This window comes from Botryllus schlosseri, chromosome 1, assembly GCF_051294905.1.
Source record: "Botryllus schlosseri isolate E-star chromosome 1, Bs_hap1, whole genome shotgun sequence".
In the NCBI taxonomy this organism is placed as follows: Eukaryota; Metazoa; Chordata; class Ascidiacea; order Stolidobranchia; family Styelidae; genus Botryllus; species Botryllus schlosseri.
The window spans coordinates 37,130,136-37,156,905 of record NC_137236.1 but is presented as its reverse complement, the minus strand read 5'-3'; the positions used below and the strand labels follow the sequence as shown (position 1 = coordinate 37,156,905).

The 26,770-nt window shown below is 41.7% G+C and overlaps 4 protein-coding genes and 1 long non-coding RNA gene across 8 annotated transcripts in view; 1 reads left to right on the top strand and 4 right to left on the bottom strand.

Moving 5' to 3' along the window:
- LOC145436270 (uncharacterized) overlaps positions 1 to 26,770 on the bottom strand; it is a 192,591-nt gene that overhangs the window by 50,655 nt on the left and 115,166 nt on the right. The gene's annotated exons all lie outside the window — the stretch shown is intronic.
- LOC145436130 (uncharacterized) overlaps positions 1 to 26,770 on the bottom strand; it is an 89,865-nt gene that overhangs the window by 27,000 nt on the left and 36,095 nt on the right. The gene's annotated exons all lie outside the window — the stretch shown is intronic.
- Positions 1 to 26,770, bottom strand: part of LOC145436243 (actin-related protein 10-like) — a 103,913-nt gene that overhangs the window by 50,027 nt on the left and 27,116 nt on the right. The window contains exons 1-5 of one of the 4 annotated variants that reach the window (XM_080313616.1): positions 13,809 to 16,688; positions 13,286 to 13,480; positions 12,010 to 12,109; positions 11,588 to 11,673; positions 9,820 to 10,124 (exon numbers count right to left, since the gene is read on the bottom strand). In XM_080313616.1, the coding sequence (XP_080169742.1) occupies positions 10,005 to 10,124; positions 11,588 to 11,673; positions 12,010 to 12,109; positions 13,286 to 13,414 (435 nt within the window). In that variant the 5' untranslated portion in view covers positions 13,415 to 13,480; positions 13,809 to 16,688 and the 3' untranslated portion in view covers positions 9,820 to 10,004. Of the gene's footprint in view, positions 1 to 9,819; positions 10,125 to 11,268; positions 11,401 to 11,587; positions 11,674 to 12,009; positions 12,110 to 13,285; positions 13,503 to 13,808; positions 16,689 to 26,770 lie in introns of those variants that run through there. The other 3 variants (XM_080313620.1, XM_080313629.1, XM_080313608.1) reach the window with 3 other exon arrangements.
- The window catches only part of LOC145436123 (uncharacterized), a 49,896-nt gene continuing 36,934 nt past the window's right edge, over positions 13,809 to 26,770 (bottom strand). The window contains exon 2 of the mRNA XM_080313410.1: positions 13,809 to 20,414. Coding sequence (XP_080169536.1) covers positions 16,690 to 17,988 — 1,299 coding nt within the window. The 5' untranslated portion in view covers positions 17,989 to 20,414 and the 3' untranslated portion in view covers positions 13,809 to 16,689. The remainder of the gene's footprint in view (positions 20,415 to 26,770) is intronic.
- LOC145436363 (uncharacterized) lies at positions 23,570 to 25,055 on the top strand. The gene is made up of 2 exons (XR_013914284.1): positions 23,570 to 24,045; positions 24,367 to 25,055. It is a non-coding gene; the product is annotated as an uncharacterized LOC145436363 (long non-coding RNA).

Here is a 26,770-nt window from a genome sequence, read left to right as displayed (position 1 = left end):
TAATTGTCAATTGAAACTTACCAAAAATGGATTTGACCGAAAATCGAATTTGACGAAAAGTCGTATTTGACGCAAAATCGTGCGTTTTGATCTTCAAAAAGTAGGCTACGTAAAACCATACGATGAAATAATTTTGCGAATATATAAAATGCCCGAAGCAGAAGCAACGCTATTGCATTTTTTTTGTTTTTATTGTTTATTGAATAACTTATAAATTGCGACGAACACGAACACGAACATGACGTTGATCGCAATAATCGTAATCATTTATATTCTGATGTGCTCAAGACACATAGTGTGCAATGAGATGTAGTTAACCGGCAAGAAGATGTTGCATTTACATATTATGGTATTTTAATCAAACAACGACTAAAGCCAATTGGCCGATGTAACAGTGTGGGATAGGCTGTCTTCGTTAAACGTTATTATTTGTTTTTTTTCTGTTCGATATCACATATAATCTTTTGTGGAGTCTTACTTCGGGCGTCTTGACGTAAGAACTAGTCAAACATGGGGGAAGGAACACAAATTAACCTCTGATGCTTCGGCTACAGGCGAGAATAGAGCCTGCGTAGATTACGTAACGGCTGAAAACTTAGATGCCATAAGTACTACCTGGCGGTTGTAAAATGAAGCACTCCTTCCAAGTTTCGATGACATATTGTATTGATCATACCGTTTGCGCCATTTAGTGATAAAACTCGTGTGTTTCAGTTCGTTTGCACTCCAAAACTGTCGCGAAATTGTTTTTCCGGTTATAATATTTGATTTTAGCACAAGTGAATCATTGCGACAACAATTACTCGGCGATTTCGGAAATGTGACGTAAGCATTTTCTGGCAGAATCACAGTGGTGTCATTGTGATCACATCACGGCCAGTACTAAACGGCGGACCGGACGGATTACGATAAAATCCCTTGAGTGGCTTGAGTCTAAACGGCGGAACGCGCCTTAAATGGCAAAGCTGTGGTCCATTGATGATATCACAAAATCCCACAATCACAACAGCGGACCATCCTTCCGCTAGTGGTCTTAGACTACTTTCACTTCAATAATCTTTAAAGTTCGCGCATCATTTTTAAACTCATTCTCAAGTCAGGTAGCCCTATCGTCTAGTTCAGATTTACTTCTAGGACTTTTCAACTACGTTCTATTCTGCTACTACGTGCAGTAGCTTTGATCTACTTCACTATTATGGCGTCTACTTGGGTAGCATCAGAGGTAGCAAGTATCGAAGTGCTGCTTTTTTGGAGCATGCTGGTATATGATTTTAGTCCACCTGTACTGCTTACTTGAGAGATTATGTCAGCTAAGTACTCCTACGTTAACAGATTTAAACTGCCAAATTTTATGCCAACAACAATACGCTCAAAATCATATCGCTAAATGTATGCCACTCTGAGCTATTCGGCTGACTTTCATCAGGAACGAACGTCAGTAAATTAAGTCGTCTGTCATACAATCTCAAAATACAGAAACAGTAAATTGCTGTTGTAAGTGATTTATCAAAATAAGCAAAGGGATTGATCCAATAATTGCTGTATTCTGTCTTAAGAATGCGTAGAATGTTTTGATTGAACACTTTGATCATCCGATCTATCCACCCAGATGACAGCAAAATATTGCGGACAAAAGTCAACACGCTACTGGCACCACACTATAGATACTTTTACTTGCAAATAGGTAGGAATTTATGGTATTACTTCTACTGAAGTAACAATGTTGAGCCACTCCTGCGCACACAGTCAGCAAAAAATACCAGCACTATAAAATATAGCACTTTATTGGGATAAAATTTCAGACAACAAATCAACCAATGTTCCCAGTGGCTGGATTCAATAAATATATACACAAATTGTCGCTACCGTGGATGTTCGGGCCACTGGCGTAGCAGCAGGTGCTGCCGCCCCTGGCTCTCGCCTAAAATGCCGCCCCCTTCCCCGTAGACCGCAGCAAATTCCGACATAGATTCATGTTCAAGCAACCTTGTCAATAAAAACAATATGCCGCGTCTCAGCCTCACCGTCTTAACGTTAATAAGGTCAAAAATCATAAAGACAAGAAATAGCGATCGAATGTATTGTGCAAATAGAAAATCAATAGCCGCCTCAAAGCAAGATCAGCGATAGTATCCTCAAATTCAAGTTTTGAACGTAGTCTCTTAGACAGAATGGATAGAGCTGATAGCCGATCGATTATTTAAATAAGACTTAATCAGTTTGAGCTTTGAGAATCTCGCCTCGCACAGCTCGCAATTGAAACACCAATAGTCAGATAAAGTTTAAGACACGAGCATAAATATGGTGTCGAATCAAGTAGCTTTGCATTAACTAACCACTGGCTGCCCATCCAATAAGTCGCTGCTGAAGAGATTCGGCGTCCTAAACATAGAAGATATGCGGAAACTAGAAATCGCCAAGTTTATGTACCAGTTTCACTGCGGTCGATCGTTTCCCCGAATATTTCAATGACTTCTTTACCTCTGAATCAAAAGCGCACAAGTACAACACACGCGCGTCCACGTCGTCCAAATATCATATGATCGACCGAAAAGATCATCGCTCCATCAAATATGCCGGACCTGATGTGTGGAACAGTATCCCGCCGGCCATCCGACAGTCGACGAGCATGTCCACATTCAAGTCGAAATACAAGCAATTACTACTAAATAAATACAGTCCATCCTCAAGATTACCGGACCACGACTGACCTATCGATCTCGCTTCCCATGACATGCCGCCCGATTTCTTGTCGCATTCTTTTTCTATACTATCTTCTTTACTTTCATTCAGTGTGCATGCCTCCTCTTTACATCGCCTAGGCCAGAGGTCTCAAACACGCGGCCCGCGGGCCGCATGCGGCCCGCGAGACCATTTTGTGCGGCCCGCGACGACATTTTGGATTTCGAAGTATTCGACAATATTTTACTACCAATTTTTGAGAACATAAAATTTGCTCTAAAACTACTCCGGAAGCCTGAAACTACTCATCAAACTTCACTAATACATCACTTTCAAAAGTTACCACTCAGTGGAATATCAACTATTACGTGGCATTACTTGTTTAATTTTGGTGAAACATGACCCGTTGATGATTCGTGACTGAAAAATTGTGATTTGGACTTGAGGCGACCCTCTGTAGAATTACTCGTACTCGTCACGTCAAACGTTACAATCAGAGGACTTTTGAGATTCGGAATGCCGTGACTTGGTACAACCACGCACGCAACAAACCATGGTGTCATATATGGTGTGGACACAAGCAAATCTCACGGCTCAGTGAAATTGGTGTACGTCACACTTTCCATTTGGTCGAAGGCAATTTGACGGTAATTTTTGTACGGCTTATCCTGTATTAGCCTAGATTTTATAAAACGGGTATCAATCGAAAGCTACCGCGGTACTGATTGTGAAAATATAAATTTATTCTGTTCGTGGTCCTGGAACTCCCCAAAATAAGCCTCGAATGTTGCATTGCATGACAGTTTGGTATTGTGATGCAGCAATGACGTCTGGGAGCAGGCGAGGAGCACCGCAACCTGCAAGCGTATTGGCCATTGTTACGCAGGCGATTGAGCAGTGAGCACTCTCACTCTCGTGCGCATTTGCTCCTGAGCTGCTCAGACGGCATGGTTGCGTCACAATACCAAACTCACTAACAATGCAACATTTGAGGCTAATTTTGGCGAGTTCCAGGGTCACGAACAGAATAAAATTTATATTTTCGTAATCAGTACCGTGATAGCTTTCCATTGATCAAAAATTACCGTCAAATTGCCTTTGATATATAGCCTAGTTATCAGGAGTAGACCTATGCTCGAAACCCGGAAATAAGGCCTACTTTGAAATACATTGAATCCCCCTATTATTGGTGGTGCGGCCCGCGACGCCATCAAAAATAGGAAATTGGCCCGCGAGCACATTTGAGTTTGAGACCTCTGGCCTAGGCCAATGGGGGTGTCAGATTCCATAGACTACTCCTTGTCGCTTCGACATCTTCCTGTCTTTTCATTGTATCGCATTTTTGTGGTGTATTGAACTGATAAAATTGCTAATAAACCAATGATGATGATGATGATGAACATCAAACGCTGTTGCACTGCGATCAAACGTGTGGTTTTACTGCTCCGCACCAGCCTCTTAACCCTTTTAAAATCTCAAGTTGAACAACTTCATATGATCATATCTTAATTTGTGTTCGTCCTAGAGGTCTCATATTGGTTTGTACGAAAAGCTAGCAATCTTCTGATTTATATGATCCTTAATTCGAAGGTATAAGGCAGCGGCGGGCAACTTCTCCAATCGCCGGGCCGGATATAGGAAAATTAAGTACTTGGCGGGCCGGATTGCTGAATCGATACATTATTCGCCCATTTATACACAATTACACATAAAGACTACACGGAATAAATCGTATTTAACGAATGTATTTTAACAACAGCAATGTCACTTCGAAGCCATTTTTCGCAGATAATGACGAAGAAGAAGACGAAGTGGATTTGAGAACAGCATTGTCATACAGGCGCCGCCATGTCTGCTTCTCTCTGATCAATTAACACACGGTGCAATCATAGTGTCCTATAGTGACCTGCTTGCCGAGCGCTAAATTTGATCAAACGGGTATTATTCGAAAGCTACCGCGCTACTGATTGCGAAAATATAAAATTTATTCTGCTCGTGGCCCCGGAACCCCAGAAAATCAGCCTCGAATGTTGCATTGGAACAGAGTTTGGTAATGTGTCGCAACGATTCCGTCTGGGAGCGAGTGAGAGCAGCGCAAACCGCAAGCACATTGGCCATTTTTGCGCAACCGATTGAGCTTGAGCATTCACACTCTCACTCTAGTGCAGTGGTTCTCAACCGCCGGTCCGCGGACCGGTGCCGGTCCGCGACGACTATTCTGCCGGTCCGCCAGACATTCTGTAATTTTATACTTCAATTGCAAAATAAAATGAGTTGAAGGCTTCTTAATTGATAAAAAAAAAGCAACACATCACATTTAAAACTGAATGAAAACATCCCCATTTTATTCGTAGGCTACTACACATTTCGTATAGGTCTGGTGGTAGTGACAAATGAGCAAAGGTGTTCGTCCCGACTTCGAAACGCTTCTCCTCTCGACATTATCGAACCGAAGAAAAATATTCAAGTTGGGGTATTCCAGGGGTTCCCAACCTAGGGGTCACGACCCCAACCGGGCCGTTTACCTATTCTTCGGAGTCGCGGGGACATAAATTGAATACCAAAGACCATTACAAGAATGCCATTGAACCGGGTGCTATCGGCAGTTCATATCTGAATGTTTTCGTTCATTTTACAAAATAGAAATAAACGACCTCTGAAAAATGCGAATTCGGCAAACAAGGTATCAGATTAGTCGAAGGGTCATACTAAAGCGCCACCACTATAACGTAAGGTTGGTGTCAGGCCACCTCTATTAAAATTAAAATATCGTGAGCCTAGAAATCAACGGCATGGTAATTTTCCTTCCCGGAAAACTGCAAGTGGCCGATAGTGCTATGTGTTAACATAGTGGTTCTCAAACTGGGTTCCAAGGTTCGTTGGGGGTCTGCAAAACATGTTCCGAAAAATTCAAACCATCCAGAAAAAACAAAATTTTGGAATATAAAAAATTCAGGCAACTTATTGTTAAATCAAACTCGATGATGGCCGAAATAATATCATTAATTAACAAAAAGTAGAATATTTTAGTGCTAAATTATCCAATTTTAAATTTGAGTCTCACCTCGCGCGCTTTAGTTTCACTATGAATTTCTTCTCCTTTTATTGTGCGTATTCCCACCGAGGAACAAAATACGCATAAACTTACAAAATTTAAATCTAAAGAATATTCCTGCATTTGCAATTACGCGAGCATCGCTTAAGGCCGTTAAATACTTCAATCTAGGAGCGCGTGAAGAGCGGCTGTGCTATATCGGCATTTCGGCTCTAAACGCGGTTTGGCCAACAGGCGACTTCACGAGAACTGCGCTGGAAAAAAGATCACTGGCGGCATGTTGGCCGGAACCTTCGATATTGATATGTTCAGGCACCGAAATAGTCGTCACGGAATAGTCCTAGTCTAAGCCGCGCGCGGAACAAATGCGATCCGCGGAGGAAAATAATATTCTCCCAGAGTTGAAATGCGAATTGCAAAATGATTTTTCTTTATTTTAGTCTGTTCCGTGTTAGCGACTCCTATATTATTCGATCAGTCACAATCATGACCTGGGTTCACGAAATAACAACATGCTTCAACAAATCAATTACTGTAATATCGACAAAATTTACTCCATAAAAAACTTCACGAAAGGGTAGTGTTGAAATCACCGGAAGCGGTGAGAGGGGTCTGAAGAATTCTTTCCCCAGAAATTAAGTTGATCGCCCTTTGACGACCAAGACCACCGTTTTTGGGTGTTTTGCGTTAATTTGGTAAGGAGTCTTGAGTCATGCAAAAGATTGCAAAGCGACCGTTTCGTGAAGTTTTCCTAAAAGTTTGAGAACCACGGAGTTAACGGAACAAACAAACACGCTGAGCGCGGCCAAACAACATATAGATTGTTGTCTGCATTTCGCGCGGCGCAGAATTTCACGTAGCAGTACTCGACTTCTTTAATTCGATATAGAGAGAAATCGTTCCAAAACAACGATATATTGGTATATAGTCTGGGACGGAGAACAAGATTGACACTTCAAAAATTGCATAATTGCTATTACTGCGCACATGGTCGTCAGTTTCCCATATAGACCAGGAGTACGCTTGGGCGGGGTGCTCACCATTTATTTGTAGTCAGCACGCCCAATTGAGAGGTGGGGTCGCGGAACATTTTCAAATTGGAATTAGGTGTCTTGAGGTCGCGAACCATAAAAAGGTTGGGAACTCTTGCTGTAATCGGTTAATTCAAGGCCTTCGGCCTTCGCAACACTACCACATAATTTCATGAATGTCGTCATGAACACAAATAAAATTCTCAAAATGTCACTCTCTAGTAGCATTCTTGCAAAAATGGTTGCATGCTTTTATCGCAATTTCATTTCGAGTTTATTCAATTTTTGAAGGTCCACCGGTCCGCCGACTATTTTTTGAAATTTTACCGGTCCGCGAGCTCAAAAAGGTTGAGAACCACTGCTCTAGTGCGCACTTGCTCTTGAGCTGCTCAGACGACATGGTTGAGTCACAGCACCAAACTCCGTTACAATGCAACATTCGAGGCTGATTTTCGCAATCAGTACCGCGGTAGCTTTCGATTGATACCAGTTTATCAAATTAATTGCTCGGCAAGCTCCTCAAAATTCCCGTCAAATCGCCTTTAGCCAAATGGAAAGTGTGACGCATACAAATCTCACTGAGCCGTGATATTTGCTTGTGTCCACATCATATAGGACACTATGGTGCAATCCTTGGTTAAGATTTCAAGGCGTTCGATGAGCCCGGTACATCAAATTGACCAAGATATCAATTCATTAGTGTTGAGATAGAAGATATGCGGAAACTAGAAATCGCCAAGTTTATGTATCAGTTTCACTGCGGTCGTTGCCCCGAATATTTCAATGACTTCTTTACCTCTGAATCAAAAGCGCACAAGTACAACACACGCGCGTCCACGTCGTCCAAATATCATATGATCGACCGAAAAGATCATCGCTCCATCAAATATGCCGGACCTGATGTGTGGAACAGTATCCCGCCGGCCATCCGACAGTCGACGAGCATGTCCACATTCAAGTCGAAATACAAGCAATTACTACTAAATAAATACAGTCCATCCTCAAGATTACCGGACCACGACTGACCTATCGATCTCGCTTCCCATGACATGCCGCCCTATTTCTTGTCGCTTTCTTTTTCTATACTGTATTCTTTACTTTCATTCAGTGTGCATGCCTCCTCTTTACTACGCCTAGGCCAAGGTGGGTGTCCGATTCCATTGACAAATCCAAGTCGCTTCGACATCTTCCTGTCTATTCATTGTATCGCATTTTTTGTGGTGTATTGAACTGATAAAATTGCTAATAAACCAATAATGAGTACATGGTAAATGCCGATGATGCAAGTCTTCTCGCTTCGACGAACTTATGCGTAAACTCCGCACTCGCACGCTGCGCACACACGAATATAATAACATACGGTAGGCTTACCATATTTCAGAAATGTAAGAAGAGGACACTTTTTTAGAAATTTGAGACTTGCAAAACCGGAGCAGAATTCTCAAAAACCGGTGAATTTTTCCCACTTTGTGATCGGTTGACTAAAAAAAAAGGTCATCTACTCGCTCAGAGCTCAGAATACCGTTTTTCTCTCCGCATTGCTAGGTGGATGACAGAAAAAAAAGGTCATCTTTTTGCTCAGAGCTCAGAATACCGTTTTTCTCTCCGCATTGCTAGGTGGATGACTAAAAAAAAAGCTCTTCTTTTCGCTCAGACCTAAAATCACCATATTTCGCTCCGAAATACCCGCCGGAGCGTCACTTATGTGCTAATTTACGGCATATCACTCGCAATTTCCTCTACATCTGACCTAAATTTTCAAAAATGAGGACAAAAGGGCGTCCTCCGAGGACACTTTCAAAAAATTCAAAAAAGAGGACAAATCCTCTTAAAAGAGGACGTATGGTAACCCTAACATACGGTCACTAAAAGTTGACGTTCAAGAAAGTAGTGCGGAATCTCGGCAGACTGGGGCCGTGGGCCACATTGTCATGTAAGACGGGAAACTGTCCGCGCGCCGTATGTTGCCCACCCCTGGTATAAGGCATGACAATTTTCGCAGCCAACTCCAAAAAGTCCACCTCGTTGCCATAAGTGCTTCTAAAAGCGCTGGTGAATAAATTGTGACTTTCGCTTTGCAGCAGCACGCGGGAATTCAAAAATCAAAACATATCTTTTAAGTGGTGTATGCCGGTAATCCAAGTTCAGCTTCAAGTTTAAATCCGTCCAAAGCTTGAAAGATGTATCTCATCTAACTTCTTCAACAACACTGAGGCCAGCATCTTCCGATTGTTCGCCAGGCATTCTCCTTTTTCTGCGAACTCTCCGAACAATCGGCATTGACGGCTGTTTCGGAGTGGTTCCATCGCCATGTTAGCATATTATTTCGTGTTTTCGGAATCAGCGCTGCACTAGCTTCCGATCGAGACCTCACGGGACGCCAGCTATAGCACTACCAATTAACGCTTCTTTTAGCCGGCTGTGTACACTGTGCCGAGTGAGATAGTGTCATGGTGATGCGTCCGGCTTCTTGATCAGTAGGTCGTGGGTTCGATCCCCGGCCGGGTCAGACCAAAGACTCGAAAACTGGTATCTGCGGCTATCTTGCTAGGTGCTCAGAAATCACAGAGGGAAAAAACGGGGGTGCAGACTAGATGACCTTATTATAAAAAAAGGTCCGTATCGCATCTCGATGGTGCAGGCGAAAAAGAATACCATCTCTCTCTCTCACTGTGCAGCCACATTTTGCCGCCTCCTCGGACCCTGCCGCAGAGCCAGAACCGCCAAGTGGCTGCTACGCCACTGGTTCGGGCGGGGCTCTCAAAAGTAGGACTGGAAATATTACCTTTTATTTTTTAGTCAACAACACAGCAGCATTTTAATGAACTGGGTCGAAAAGTTGACTTTTCAAGTTAACGGAACATTATTTCCCGTAAAAATAGTAGCATCAGCACTTTTTGGATTCAGTATTGTGAATTTTGTAAGTTGAAAAGTGTCCTCCTTTCTCGAACCCAAAATATCGCAACCCTATCATAGTGGTCGCATAAAATATTGCCCATCAATATTGCCCATTGCCCAACCCTAGTTGCAGAACCAATTGGCCGACACAGGAACATCCCCGGTGCGGCCTGTATATCAGCAGACAGCAATATTTCCACAGAACAAGCAACCGACAATCCTATCTTGAACAAAACCGAGCTACTTCTTCTCGGCTTGTGCCAGTCCCAACGCAGCCAGGGCCGATACGGCTGCGGAATTTCTTGGTACCGATCCGACACTGGACCTCAACGACGTGCTCAGACCTGACGAGCCGAGATAAGGCAGGCTTTATGGCTGGACTTAATCGCAGCTGGTTTTTCTGGCTGAAATTCGGGAGGTTGCAGATCCAATACGCAATCCGGAAGTCGATGTCTGTTCTGAAATAAGGAAAGACTATATCATCGCAGGCGTTGACTCGATTTGACACAGATTCGAGTCACGATTTTTGGTGACTCGGGTCATTTTTTCAATTCCGTAAAACGACCTCACTCGAGACCAAGGCAGCCAAGACAGTTTCTTCATTGTAAGAATAGTAAAGTCACCACATTGTTGGTATTTCGTTTCGTCTATCAGTCCTGATACTTGAAAAATATGCCAGAAACTGTTCGGACTGAGGAAAATTACGATATTATGAATACGATCCATTCGATATCACTCGAGCAGAGTTGAAAAAGTGGGTTGAACCGGATTGTACTGAAAACTGAACAGTGAACATAATGACTTGGACTAGAGTCAAAACACTACGACTCTGACTCGGCCATCTACTAACTGACTTTGAATTGACTCGATGACGAATTAATAACAAGTCGACTCGACCCGAGTCAAAACTATTACAGTGATATTGACTTGTGACTTGGTTACAATCCTGCTATATACTATGAGAATACCGGTAGTACATTTAGCTCAAGCCATCTGTTCTCCTCGAATATTTAATTTTTGTGAATGTCACGTCATATTTGGTGATACGATAGTTGGCATACAAGTTCTTTCAATTCTTCACTATTTGCAGAGCTTCTTGGAGGTACAAAACTTCAATATGCAATTGAATAGTATATTCATATCGAAGCGAACCCGAATATTTTAGGCTGATGACACTCGTCAGCGGCAATCGTCAGCAACTAGTAGAAAATTTGAAAGAACATTTGTGATACGATTGTTGACATACAATGTTCTTTCCAATTCTCCATTAGTTGCTGACGATTACTCATGATGAGTATCAGCTGAAAACATTACGGATTATTTCAATATGAATATATGATTTGTATATTCAAGTTTTGTACCTCCAAGAGTCTATTCAATAATAATAATTACAAATGTGCCATACGTAAAATTATCTGAGAGGATTTGCAGGAATGTTGGAGTCTGAGTTCAGTGAAGAATATATTAGGAGTCGGATTCCAGCGACAGAATTAAACAGGCATATTGTAAATGTCTGAGTCTGATATGCAGTAAACCGGCTCCACAGACGTGCTATGACACTAGCCATTTCGAACGTAACCCATAACGGACAGTTCCCCTCACCTCGATAAAATATTATTTCGTTATGAATCTGTGAGGAAAGGTCTCCAGTGAGGCGTATATAGAACCTCCCAACCACGACACTATATTCCCGCGGACCGGTGTGTTATGAACGCCAAACCGACACTCGGACCACTGAGAATGCAAAACCGATCAATTTCGAGTTCATGTAAATTCAGTAATTCTATTTCAAATCTAATTTGAACAAATATGCAGCTATATGCCTAATTTCATAATCTGATTTGGAATAGCTTAAAATTTTCTAGTCGTTCAACTCTCTTTGTAATTACAAGTAATTGAAGACTACAAAAACATAACTCACAGGCTTGTAGCGTTCCTCGATCGCGACCAAATCTTCGAGCTCAGACAACAATCTGTGCGAAAAGTCGGGAAGCATGAATGTTCCACCTGCAACAAATATATTTAGCCACATTAAAGACACAAAGGGCATTCGTTTTATATTTCAATAGCAGTTCTTTTCTAATCATCATTTTCTACTTGCACTTGAGATAGTTTTGACACGTCTTAGAAATCGCTACTTTACATTGGTTACAAGCGGCTAATTTTAAAACAGCCCAAAACTATTCCAAACGGAAGTACTTCCAAGTCCTAACTGGTTATTTAAACAGTTACTCAACTATTCCTGCTTGAAATCCACCTCTACGAAACGTAATAAAATGCCAAACACAACATATTGCACATGTAGAATTTCTTCTAACATTACACAGCCATAAAACAGTTTACCTGACAGAACCAGATTCGAGGCGAGAGTCTTTCTCGAGTCGACTGGACATTTTAATATGGAATCCAGAACCAAAGTTGGCAGCGATAACCGATCGTTGTCCTGAAATATTAGAAAATAGATTCGATTTAGCGAACTAGAACTCACAATTCAACACAGTGGTTCTCCACCCGGGTTCTCGTGATTTTTTGGTGACTCGACTTGACTCGAGTCATTTTTTCAAATGCATGAAATGTCTCGACTTGAGCCAATTTGCATACTGACTCGACTTGTACCAAGTTATATGACTCGAAACAAGGACAGCCAATACAGACATTTCATTGTAACTTCGAGGAATAGTAAAGTCACCACATGATAGGTATTTCGTCTATCAGTCCTGATACTTGAAAAATAGGGCCAGAAAATGTTAGGATTGAGGAAAATTACGATATTATTAATGCGAGCCATTCTACATCACTCGAGCTGAGTTAAAAACGTGGTTTGAGCCGGATTGAATTCTGAACTGTGATTCAAAAGGCTTTAAAGTGAAAAGAGCCACTATTTCGTCTTTCGTCTTTAACTACAATAACTCAAAACTGAACAGCGAACACAATGACTTGGACTCGAGTCAAAGCACAATGACTCGGACTCGACCCTCTACCCCAGGGCCGGGCAACATACGGCCCGCGGGCCGGATCAGGCCCGCGACGGCATTTTGTCCGGCCCGCGGGCAGCTTCCCGTCTTACATGATAATGTAGCCCGCGGCAGATCAGTCTGCCGCGATTCCCCACTACTTGCTTACTACGTCAAATTTTAGTGACTGTATGTTTATGTATCCGTGTGTGCGCACTGCCCAGCGTGCGAGAGTGGAGCTTACGGGTAAGTTCGTCGAAGCGAGAAGACTTGCATTGTCAGCATTTACTATGTACTTAACCCTAATGTTGTTTGTGGTTATCGCGGTGTTTGTCGACTGCAATGGTCATTTACGCCACGCCGATATTTCTTATTTCTGATTCCGTAACCAACAACTGGTACTCCAACAACTGGTAGCTAACTTCAGTACTCGCAAGAATCATCAGAATTACTACTCGGTTCGGTTTCTAGTATAGAATCAATAGAATACATTCCAAACTTCTCAACCAATATAAAATGGGTTGTTTCACTTCTCTAATTAATGGGAAATCGTTAAACTTCCCGGCATCTCACAATTGAGATATATAATTGCTACATATTTGGCAAAGCAGCACTTGGGAACAACTGGCCTCAGAGCACAAATTTGAAAACTAACAAAATCAAACCTGTTCGAACAAAATCTCTGCGGCCTCCTCCCGAACCAGCCCCGGGATCATCAACCGTCCCTGGCCGGCCATCGGATACACCATGTCAAGGAGTGGTGTGGGTCGACGCGCAGAAATCGGGCTTGCCATTTCATTTCAGCGCGGCCTCCCACTGGGCTAGCTTGTGAGCCTGGATTTCTTTGACCCACCGGTGTTCTGCAACAAAACAGGACTTGACCTGACACAAAACGGTAGAATTTCACGAGAAATGTCGGCTGGAGCCGGCCAATATCGGTGTTTCTACAGATACTGATATTTGTCCTGTGTCCAGTTCTGATACTCACTATGTACTATTGAATAGTGTAGTGAATTGATATTTATTTTCCCCAGAGAAGCAGCTGCGACTACTTTCACAAAATCTGGGCATAACTGGGCTGGCGACAACGTGATACATGTCCCGGAAAGTGCAAATCGATTTCGGAAAATCAGAACGTAGTGTGTCGTCGCAGTGGACCAATTTTATAAGGCACTGATCCGCACAAACCTTGATATCTTCTATGACCGAAAGCGGGAAGTCTTCCGTTATTTTCACAGGATTTACGTCTTGCGTCTCCATCAGCCCGCCTGCCTGGATGAAAGTTTAAATCTCTTGTTGAATGGCGCATCCCGCAAGCTGTCAAGGAGAGTTGGGCAGCTTAACAAATGATCTCAGAATTAATATCATTTAGCTACACATATTTATTCAAAATGAGATAACAATAAGAATCACTGAAGCCTCAACAACTTGATGATTGAATTATATTCCACATTACAAAGAAATGCAACAAAAATCAACTTCAGTTCTTTATCAGATCAGAGAGTGACAAATAATCATACGAAAACATACCGAAATCTTAGGTCAGGCATTCTTAAACTGGGATTCACGGACCCCTTAGGAATCCGCGAGCTAGTTCAGAGGGACGTGAAAGGGCATTACGTCATCAAGATACTACAAAAGCAGATTTTACTCTGAAAATGACGCCGTGAGTCGGACTGTAACTACTTTATCTTGGCATTTGTCATGTTATTTAGAAGTGAAATAGCCTAAAGAGAGTTTGTGGTGATGACCTTCCAGTCTTTGGCCTCTGAAATTTGAAGGTTACGGTTACGGGCAAACCGTCCAAAAAACTTGACGAGTTCCGCGATCAAAAGGGTTCAAGAACCCCTGTCTTAGGTCGTTACGCCAAGAGCCAAATTATACATGAAATGTGAATTTGCCAAAATTTGGATTCATGTTAGCTTACTGATATCGTCGCAGCGTTACTTACTACGCTTGAACATATATGAGGAAACTCAAAATGTTTGAAGTTCGAAATACAAAATGCGAAACAGGCTATGTTTTTTCACGGAAGAGTTTAGTTTGGAAATCAAATGAATGCAACATATAGTAGATAAATACTGTTACAGGACAGCAGAACGAGAGAACGACTGTCACTGTCATCGAGGCTTGGTATCCATAATTTATCATGAAATACAAAATAAAGAACACAGCCAGAGACAAAAAGTAACAAACAAATAATGTGCACTAGTTACATGTCGTAGTTATTTACCACCGCAACATTGACAGATTATTTAGCTATATAAACAGAGGATTTCTTCACATATTACAGCAAAAAATTTAAAATATTGCAACATTTCAGCACAATAATATTACATTACCAAATAATTACCCTACTCCAAAGTTTTGGAGTTCTAAACATAGAAGATATGAGTAAGCTAGAGATTGATAAATCAATGCATAAGTTCCCCTGCGATTACTGCCCGGTAAAATCTAACGATTTCCTCAATCTTCATTCACTCAAGCAGAGGGTTGAGCATTTGATGACAACGTTCAAGTCATTATACATACAGATTCTAGTATGTTATACTATCAATTAAGCGTGCATTCCTCTTATATATATGTTCTATTCCAAGGTGGGTGTTTCGTTGAAAAGTACTAGGTCGTTTTTACTTCCTTTCCTTCCGACCTTACATTTCTTTTAATCTTGTGGCAGCAGCATAGCCAATTACCAGTCATAGTCACGTTATCCTGTATACAGAACTTTTGAATTTTCGGGGACTAAAACTTATCTGTAACAATAGTAACACAATATTTATGGCAATTTGAAACACAACAGCATGCCATGTGAAACACTTGTTGTAATGCACTGGAAATCGATACTCTCGCTCATGGCTGGCCAACCTGCCAGGGTTGTAATGACTCGACTCGAGATATTTTAGTGACTCGAGTCATTGTGCATTACTCGAACCAAGTCATATGACTCGACACTAGGGCGGCCAGGACAGACATTTCATTGTAACGTCGAAGAATAGTAAAATTACCATATTATTGATACACATTTCGTCAATTGACTTGTGACAAGGTTACAACCCTGCAGCCTGAGGCCGTAGAAAGAATTTTGAGCGGCTGTCAACATGTAATTCACTTAGTATGTGTCGGCGGCCGTCTACATGCAAATTGAATTTATGATTTGACTCTCGAATTTTTTAGGAATTTTAATTACGCTTGAGATTTTCTTTGCGCTATGCGCGATTCATTGTGACTTCATTAAATTTTCGATTTTAATATAGTGCCGCGCCCTTTGCAAGCCCCACAGGACAGATGTGAACAGCAGAGGAAAAAGATATGAATACCAATTTGTAACCATGTGCTCTTTATGAAAGAAATTTGTTTCTGGTACGTTTGGGGGATTCCAACATCTTACCACTATACCGACAATCCTGACGTAATCTCAAGAAAAAACGGCATGCAACGAAGTCCTAAGATGCATTAGCATTCATAACTTGCCCTAGATCTTTGAAAACACACCCTTCATCATTCAAATATTCGATAGTAATATGTGAAACTACTAATATCAATGGCGAAATTCATTAGTGAATTCAAGCGATCATCTTGACTCCCAGTAACTGTTCATAACAAGACCACTCCCGATTTCGGTGCACACAGTAAGGTGATATGAAAACAATTGATTAATCGGGAGTTCACCAGAAATGGACTTTAAACATGGGTGTTTGGCTTCCAGTAAGTTCAATACGACTATGCCCATGAATGCAACAGAAGTTGAACCGGCTCAGACGCCAGACGAGGCCGAGTGTCTACGAAGCGTTTGACTATGGATAACTAATCTACGGATAGATGCGCAACACGTGATTAACGGATGAGTACCCAGTTGCCGCTAACGATTGCTAGTCGCTTCGTAAACAGATATTGCATGCCAGCGGCCGGACGGCATTACGTATGGGGTAGATTTGGACTGTAATGCCACTCGGACGCCACGTCTGGGGGATGTTCGAACTTTATTGTTAATATTGCAGACAAGATGTTTGATGCCGGCAAGGATAGTCATATGGAGTTCAAAGTGACTCTTCTGAGCAAATGTCGTCCCTCATACACCACATTTATGATTTTTCAAGCAAGCATGTATCCGCATATGTCCGGTAAGGGTTGTATTCTGAGTAAATGCTTTTCCACACACATCATATACATGATTTTTGACGCCAACATGCATCACCATATGATGCTCGAGGTTACCCTTATGAGTAAATGTTTTTTCACATATAGTACATTCATGATTTTTGACGCCAGCGTGCATCTCCATATGAAGTTTCAGGTGATGCTTCATAGTAAATGTTTTCCCACATACATCACATTCATGATTTTTGACGCCAGCATGGATCTTCATATGAAGCTTGAGGTCTCTCTTCTGAGTAAATGCTTTCCCACATACATCACATTCATGATTTTTGATGTCAAAATGCATCTGCATATGCATATTTAGGTGACCCTTCTGAGTAAATGATTTCCCACACAAAGCACATTCATGATTTTTGACGCCAGCGTGCATCTCCATATGAAGTTTCAGGTGATGCTTCATAGTAAATGTTTTCCCACATACATCACATTCATGATTTTGGACGCCAGCATGGATCTTCATATGAAGCTCGAGGTTTCCCTTCTCAGTAAAAGCTTTTCCACAGGCATTACATTCATGGTTCTTGACGCCAGCATGTATCTCCATATGACGCTTGAGGGTACTCTTGTGAGTAAATGCTTTCCCACACACAGCACATTCATGATTTTTGACGCCAGCATGGATCTTCATATGAAGCTTGAGGTTTCCCTTCTCAGTAAAAGCTTTTCCACAGACATTACATTCATGGTTCTTGACGCCAGCATGTATCTCCATATGACGCTTGAGGTTACTCTTGTGAGTAAATGCTTTCCCACACACAGCACATTCATGATTTTTGACGCCAACAGGCATCCCGATATGAATCTCGAGGTTTCGCTTCTGAGGAAAGGCTTTTCCACAGACAGCACATTCATGGTTCTTGGCGCTAGCATGTAGCTCCATATGACGATTCAGGTGATAGTTATGAGTAAATGATTTCTCACAAACAGCACATTCATGATCCTTGACGCTACCATGGGTCTTCATGTGAAGCTTGAGGTTACCCTTGTCAGTAAATGATTTTCCACACACGTCACATTCATGGTTCTTGACGCCAGCATGAATCTCCATATGACGCTTCAGGTGACCCTTCTGAGTAAAAGCTTTTCTGCACACAGCACATTCATGATTCTTGACGCCAACATGCATGTCCATATGACTCTTCAGGTTACTCTTGCGAGTAAATGATTTTCCACATACATCACATTCATGAATTTTGACACTGGTAGGCATATCCTCTAATCCTCCACTGCTCTCGTGAGCATCAGCTATACGATATTTAAAGACATGATGACTAGTTAGAATATTGAAGTCTGTGTCACTCACTTGTTGAAATGATCGCTACTGGATGTACTATCTAGAAATAGCAATTGAGATAACATCATACTTGAAGTATTTAGGTGTTAAATGTTGGGCACAAATTACCAACAGATTTTGTAACAAAGTTTGTTTACTCTAATCAACTCATCACTATGGCCGGGCACAATGATTTGAGAACCATACTCGAATCTGAATCAAGTATTAATTCTAAAGATTAGAGTTGAATAGTGAGAGATGATATTGTCGAGCACTGAAATTATATGATCTAGTCCACTGGTTCTCAACCTTTTTGTCTTCGCGGACCCCTTTCGGACCGTCACGGACCCCGCGGACCCCCACGATGTTTTAGTTCAAATTTAGCTCAATTATCGTGCAATCGTCATATGTCTTGTGCAAAATGATAACTGTAGAGACTTGTTGATAAACTTCAACAAAATGACTTTTCTTGAACATAGGATCATACAAATCATCGAATCATCGACATTGATTTGACTTTTATTATTTCTAAGCGAATTCTGCAACTGCATTTCTTGAAATAAGTGGTCGTGTCTTGAAAATCCGCACCTTCGATTTGACATGAACGAGTGCCAAGAATCCATTTCCACATATATAGATGGTGGCAAATGTACTAATAACGCGGAACGCTTCCGGCGACACATTTGGACATGATCGCAACAAATATGGCACCAAAATTGACAAACTATTTTTTTAATGCACATATAACGTCAAGCTTGGTCATTTTTATCTAGCAGTTTATTTTGGAGTTATTATAAAAAATGGTTGTGTATCGCATGCGAGAGTGGATTTTTGTAAACATTTTGAAGTCGCCGTGATTGACCTTACTCATCCGACTTTTCTTTCTCACAATCCCCGAAAAAATATCTCTAAACAGCAAAATATTTGAATCAGTTGGCTATTGGCAATTTAGCAATTAAAATGAGTCTGCACAGTAATATTTCATCTCAGACGGCCATTATGTATGTGTGAACTCTACACTTTTACTAGTAATGAAGCGAAACTGACTGCCTCGTCATTTTCCGAATTAAAAAAAAATACAAATTAGGTTATCAAATATTTTGAGGCTTCGCGGACCCCCTGAAAATGCTTCACGGACCCCCAGCGGTCCGCGGACCCCCGCTTGAGAACCGCTGATCTAGTCGCTAAAATTTGAGTTATCCAATTACAATTTCGATGCAATTTTCACACTGTGTACGGCTGTGAATCTCGGTTGATCATATCGTCTGTTTGTTCGGTATTTTGGTTGGATAAAACAAATACAGACTCGTTCTTTAGTTCCGACACTATCGTTTAGAGACAATGCTGTTGAGTGTATAATTATTATCGATCGTTATGTCATAATTGTTCAACAGTGACATCGCAAAACAGAACGACATCGAATAATAAAACATAACTATTCCTGTACTGCAAATGCAGGGTGCGTACTATACAATACATGGGTACAGGCTTTTTCCCATAATATTTCCAAAATATGGAAATCTAAAAAGAGGACAATTTTGCAGAAACTCGCAACTTGCAAAACCGGAATAGAATTCTCAAAAACCGGTGAATTTTTCCCACTTTGTGATCGGTTGACTAAAAAAAAAAAAAAAGGTCATCTTTTCGCTCAGAGCTATAATCATCGTTTTTCACTCCGAAATAACCGCCGGAGCTTCACTTATGTGCTAATTTGCGGCATATCACTAGCATTTTGCTCTAAATCTGACCTAAATTTTCAAAAAAGTGGACAAAATCTCAAAAAAGAGGACAAAAGAGCGTCCTCCGAGGACACTTTCAAAAAAGTCAAAAAAGAGGACAAATCCTCTTAAAAGAGGACGTATGGTAAGCCTAGCATATATCCACGAATGCATTGCGAGAACTCACAGGAACGGTCCCATGCCGTCTACTGGCAGCTGAGCGACGCTTCCGCCTAATTGGCCATCTAGTGCGGCATCAAGACGAGCAACCAGCCGCCGCCATCATCAATCACATTCCCACGGAGCAGCGGTGGCTGTCGCTTGAAGACGCCCACGACCGCCTACGTTGGAGACGCTTAATATGAGCCTAAAACTGATTATCTCGATGTTTTTTTGTTTCCTGTTTTCTTTTGCCCTTTTCATTGTTATTATATCTAATTGAAAAGCCGATATATATATATATAACGCAACATACGAAACCGGTAGCACAAAGCTGTGCACGTTAGTTGAAATGACATATCTGTGAAGTCGTGATCACTCACAGCATTGTAACAAAGTGCGATCACATAGGTATGGTCGGAAAATACCAAATCTTCAATGTGATGTAGAGTTGGCATTCTAGACATTGTGGTCGCATTAAAAGCACTTATTTGAACTTTCCGCATCATTCAAATTTTGATGACGTCATAATGAGTGATGCTCGAATACTCGACTCACAATCGATCTACTCAGGACTCAGGTACGGTAATCGATTTTGCCCAGCTCTACTCATCACTCCTTATCACGCACGCCATGTGTCTATTGTCCCCCTAAAAGAGGTCATCAGTTGGGAAGTATTTCTGTTTTTCCGTAATACTCAGGTGGATTTATCTACTAGTTTCACTTGCTCAAGTATTTATTTTCATATACCGTGCTACTTCTATCTCAACAGTTATTAATGCCGAAATACTAATATGTGCATTAGGGCTGTTAAAAAACCATTTTCTTCAAATTTCACGGACTACGTGACAAAATTGTTCAGAAAAACGCTTGACACTAAATTTGACTCAATTCCAACTGGTAGTAGCGAAATTCCCACGGTAGAAAAATTTCGATTTATTATGTAAAAGATGAAAAAAAAATGTTAATCTACCCCAAAATATGTTAGGCTGTCAGTGGAGATGATGCACACCGAATCCGGTTCAATTCCAACCACTAGAAGCTAGAAGCTATTGCAGTAGAAAAATTTCTTATTCTATGATTCTATAATAAATAATGAAATAGCCACCGTAAATACTCTTTCATTCAAATCCAAATTTTTCTACAGCAATAACTTCGCTTGTAGTGGTTGGAATTGAGATAAATTTGGTTTGTACCGTCTCTACTGACTGACAGCCTAACAATTTTATGAGGCGGCGGAAAATTTAAATTTTGTTTGTTTTTCGTTTATTTGTTATATAATAAATCCAAAACGTTTTACTGCAAGAACTTCGCTTCTACCGGTATTGTTTGAAATTGAGCCAGCGTTGTTTTAGCCAACCTAACTATTATATGGCGTAAAACGTCAGCTGCGATATCGATGATTTAACCTTGGCAAGTCTGACACCAACTACCTCACCCCACTCTACCATGTCCGCCAATTACCCGGGCCAGCTTAAGCTTCCAGAGATACCAAATGTCATAAGAATGTTACTGTGACAACGAACCGACCTGTGTAAGTGTAAGTTGGGACATGAATATTTTTAACAATCGATCCATATTGCCGTAACAACATTCTACGTGTGACACTTATTGTTTATAGTACCCAACACACTGGACTTGGAAATGTACAAAATCTAACAGAAGACTGCGCGAAGAATTTTTTTGCAAGAAATTTCATTTTGCATACGTGAATATGGTGACAAATTGATGCACACTGATTTCCTATATCATAGCAATTTAGCTCCGTTGTATGCAGACAAACAGCACAAAAATCATCAGTTCATCACTAATCAAGTGGCTCGTGTAACCATTCTCGTTAACCGAATATGGCCCTAGGCTGTTGCTGATTTGAAGATCTCCCGATCCTTTCGCTGCAGCCTGGTTCTGAATTGAATTATATATACCTTGCTTTGTATTTATCTATGTATATTATCAATGTTCATGGAACCGCATAAATTCTCTCTCTCTCTTTGAACAAAAAGGGTGTCTCGTCTACATTCTTATCCACAAAAGTATCAACATCACGAACCAGGGTCCCCAATAAACATATCGAAATTTTGGCATTTATAAATGGTTTGGGATTAGGGGTTAGGTTGACCCGTTGGGGTATCATAGAATTAGGGTTGGGGTAAGGGTTAGGTTGGGTCACATAAAATTAGGGTTAGGTTTAGCCGTTTAGGCTGAGGATGGGTAGGGTATAGTAAAATTGAGAGTTAGGGTATATTCAAATTATGGTTGAGGGTTAGTTAGGCTTGTTGGGGTATTGGAAGGCTAAGGTGGAGTAGGGTTGGAATGAGGTCCGAAGTTGGTGGTTGGTAATTATCATTTAGGTCGGGGTGTCGCAGGATTAGGGTTGGGAGTAAGGGTGAAGAATGCTCCTATGATACCCTAACCCTATTTTGATTATAAACAACGCTATAGATTTAGACATGTTGACGAGGAACTTTGATTGGTGATGGTCATGTTGTTATGGTTAAATTCATAAGAAAGTAGACTATAGACCCCAAAAAGGTTGGACACCCTGTTCTAGGCCAAAGTGGTTCAGTTGGTGGGTGTCAGAGTGGAATTAGTGGCAATCTCAAACACAATTTTCTGTTCAACTAATTCTTCCAAGCAAGAAACCCTTCTGTAGCGTACAAGTTATTCTACAGCGTTGGTCTTGGTGCGATTACGTTCACAATAAGGTCAGTTGCTATGTTAACAATAACTCCAGTCCACGGTTAAGGGTTAGTGTCATTAGGTTTTTTTGAGGGGAGGGGGGAAGGGTCCTTAGGTTGGATGCTCGGATCGGTTCGGGGTTACTATCATTAGGGGGATATCGCGTGTAGTGGTGAGCGACCCCTGAATAGGACCCTCGTCTCGTGTCAAACCCTTCCTCCTACAATGCAATAAACCCTCAACCGTGGACTGACCTTATTGTCAGCACACTGATCTTACATTGAACGTAGAGACTGACCTTATCCTGAATATAATCACGACAACCCTCCTCGTGAGTCGTACTGAACTGAGTACTGAGCCACTGACTGCGAATATTCTATAAATAATTAAATATACACGATATTGTTGTTATTGTAATCACATCACGGCCACACTAAACAGCGGACCGAGCGGACCTTGACAACGCTTGCATTGCAATTTGCAATGCAAGCTATTGAATGTGAGATTTACGGAATCGATACAGCAGTAGCTTTCGATCAAGATCAGATTCAGAAAATTCTGCGCTCTCGATGAATACTTTTGGATTACCAGAAATCCTACAGTCGCTGGCGCTAAACAATTCTAAATCAAGCTTCCGCGAAGCGGAACGAATCAGAAAATCGGTCGTTGCCATTCCATGTTTCCCAGAGATGAGCGATGTACTATAGAATGTAAACGTGGAATGGTAACGACCAATTTTGCAGCTTCGTTCCGCTTCGCTGAAGCTTTACTCAGACTTATTTTACGGTAGGATTACCATATTTTGGAAATCTAAAAAGAGGACACTTTTTCAGAAATTTGAGACTTCCAAAACTGGAGTAGAAGTCTCAAAAGCCGGTGAATTTTTCCCATTTTGTAACCGGTAAGCCTACTTTACTTAGACTTACTTTACGGTAGCTATTGTAGGATTTCTGGCAATCCAAAAAGAGAGAGAGAGAGAGTCTTTATTTTTCATCAAACCAAAATACATAACACACGGCAGTGGTGGTGGTACAGAAAATATGCATGCACAGTATTCGGTATTAGATAGGAATGATCGATAAGACCGTGAGGGTCATCTAGTCTGATCACACCAGCATCAAACAGGTACACTTGACTCTAAACAGTCTGGCTGTAAAAAAAGTTACAGTAGTTAAAAAAAATAAAATAGAAGAAAAATTAAACGATGGTAGCAAATGATCAATGAAGCAATGTCTGGGCGAGGTAAGGCGACAGTGTTAGTGTAACGATAAGAGGTGATCAAGTAGGGCTTTTTTGAATCTATCATAAGGCAATTCACGGATATGTGGCGGTAATGCATTCCAAATGATAGGTCCCGAGTAGTCGATAGATCTCTTAGTTAGGTTGCTATTGGGTGGGGGTAAGTAGATATTCCCCTTTGACGAGGATCTCGTGTAATGTCGTCTTCCAGAGCGCAGAATTTATTGAATCTGGTCTTGATCGATAGCTACTGTCACACTGACTCTGAAAATGTAAATGAAAATATGATCAGGCTCTGTACCGCTTAGACTTCGCCCTCCAAGTCTGAAATATCGGCATTGTCCGAATAATCGAAGAGCCGCAACGGGTCATTGTTAAGATTACCAGTGAACTCGGCACTTGGTGAATTCGGCCGGACGAACTCGGCACTTGGTGAACTCGGCACTTGGTGAATTCGGCCATTGGTGAATTCGGCCATCGGGAAATTTTATAATAAAAATGCATTAAATATATATCTCAGATAAAGAAGAATCACGTGCCGTGATAGATCGCGTAACGGTACCGGTCACCATGATTGGTTACTGGAATGTTTGCCGGTGAACTCGGCACTAATCTTGGGATATCCTAACTCCAACTTTGATCCTAACCCACCTCCAATCCTCCTTTCCCCTAATATCCACATTTACCCCAACCTAATATCCCCCTTTCCTAACATCCCCCAACCCTAATCTTGGGATACCCTAACCCACCTCCAATCACCCTTTTCCACAACCTAATATCCCCCCTTCCCTAATATTGGGATACCCTAACCCACTTTCCCCCAGCCTAATATCCCCCCTTCCCTAACATCCCCACATCCTAATCTTGCGATACCCTAACCCACCTCCAACCCCCCTTTCCCCCAACCCTAATCTTGGGATAACCTAACCCACCTCCAATCCCCCAACCCAAATCATGGGATACCCTAACCCACCTCCAATTCCCCAACCTAGTATCTCCCCTTCCCTAACATCCCCAACCCTAATCTTGGGATACCCTAACCCACCTCCAATCTCGCTTTCCCCAAACCCTAATATCCCCCTTTCTCCAAACCCTAATATCCCCCTAACCCCAAACCTAATATGAATATCCCTCTTTCCCCAACCCTAATACTCCCACCCCAACCCTAATATCCGTCTCTCCAAAGGCACAAAAAAAATAATTTATTTTTACGTTTATAAATTTTTGTTCGTGTTCGTGGGAAACGTTTATTGGTGATCCTTTATAACTTCGTTATTACATAAAACACAGATATCCATCTTCTCAAAAGTCGTCCGTCCGTCCCACGCCAAGTCAAATCAACACTGAGCCGACCACGCGTGGTCGATGTGCGAACGTCGCGTTATCTCCCGCGCTTGCGCAATCCGTGATCACGTGATCTAACCACGCCGTGACTGCGTGATCCACGCATGCCCTGACCTCCTTACAAGATTGCCAATCACTTGATAAGACTATTCTTCGTTTAATAATTCATATTAATAGTTTCTGCGCGGCAGTCTGAATCCTGCGCTGCCGATTAGAGGCGCAGAAGCCTGTCTATGGGGTTATCTACGGATGCTAATCGTTGTAATTCATACACGTGATCCATGACTTTAATAACAAAATAGCACGCCCAACTTGATGATGATAGCTGACACTTAGCACAGCAACAGCAACAGCAACATACAGCCGGCGAACGTAACAGAATCAAGATAAACGTAACTAAATTAAGATTTACAATTAATTTTGCGTCAACGTAAATAACCAACAAATGGTGGTTCGCAGACGCTTTATATAGCGGTAAGAACAGCAGCCTATCTGAAAAGGCTTGATTACAAATGATTACTAAAATCATAATTAACAAATGCGCAAGCGCAAACACTCCTCCATTTGACTGATCCTAGTCAACAGAATTATCAATGTAATACACGTTCCGATCACTCGAATCATCATCCTCATACGCAAAGTGAGATTGTACCATGAGCAACGTACAAAGAGCTGCTGAACCTCCTATCCAAAATACATTCTATATATCACCCTAAATAGTAGAAAGGCGTTCACATCTCTACAGGCGAGAAAAATAAATCATTTGGAATAAATATGGAAGCAGTCAGCAACTCTACACAAGCGATGATAATAGATCACTTTGAATTGGTACAGAGGCGTTCAGCATGTCTACAAGCGACGAGAATAAATCACTATGAATGAGCGCAGACAATCGAACGCGACTCAACCTGGACAGTTTCACCCCAGCGCGTGATGATGACTCTCGATGTCGGATGAATCGTATCACAGACTCGAAAATTCGTCACAATCGGAGAAGTCAAAATGATCTTAGAGTCCCCGCAACGTGCAACAGCTCGAAATGATTATTTCGGAATCATAACAATTTCAGGCTTTGCTCGGTACAATTCTTCAAATAGCCAAATTACCCTTTCGATGCGAGGTGCCTGACACAAATCTAACAGACGATGAGCGTTAATACCTGGAGGGAACGGTAGCGAGGGCGAAACTGAAGCGACTGCGCAGAGGAATGAATGTCTGTGCAGATAAATTGTTCCGTCTCGACCCTATGCTGCCTTCGACCCTATGCTGCCTTGAATGCCAATCAGCTTCATCGTCAGGTGGAGTTCTCATTCATCTCCAAGAGGTCGTTTCTGTTGAAATGGAATCACACAACACAGAACCTTCGTCTTCGTCGGTTTCACGCAACGGACCAGTCTTCCGCATCCAACGTCTGTGCATCTCTGTCGGCAACTGTGACTCAAGCACCCGAGTGAATATGGTCCCGGGTGATATCATCTGGAGAGAAAAGAATATACTCCCCATGCAGTTGCGCTGCCATCTTTGCAATGATCCTGAATGTGGCAGCCATGCAATCGATGCGACTTTCAGACAAACGGAGA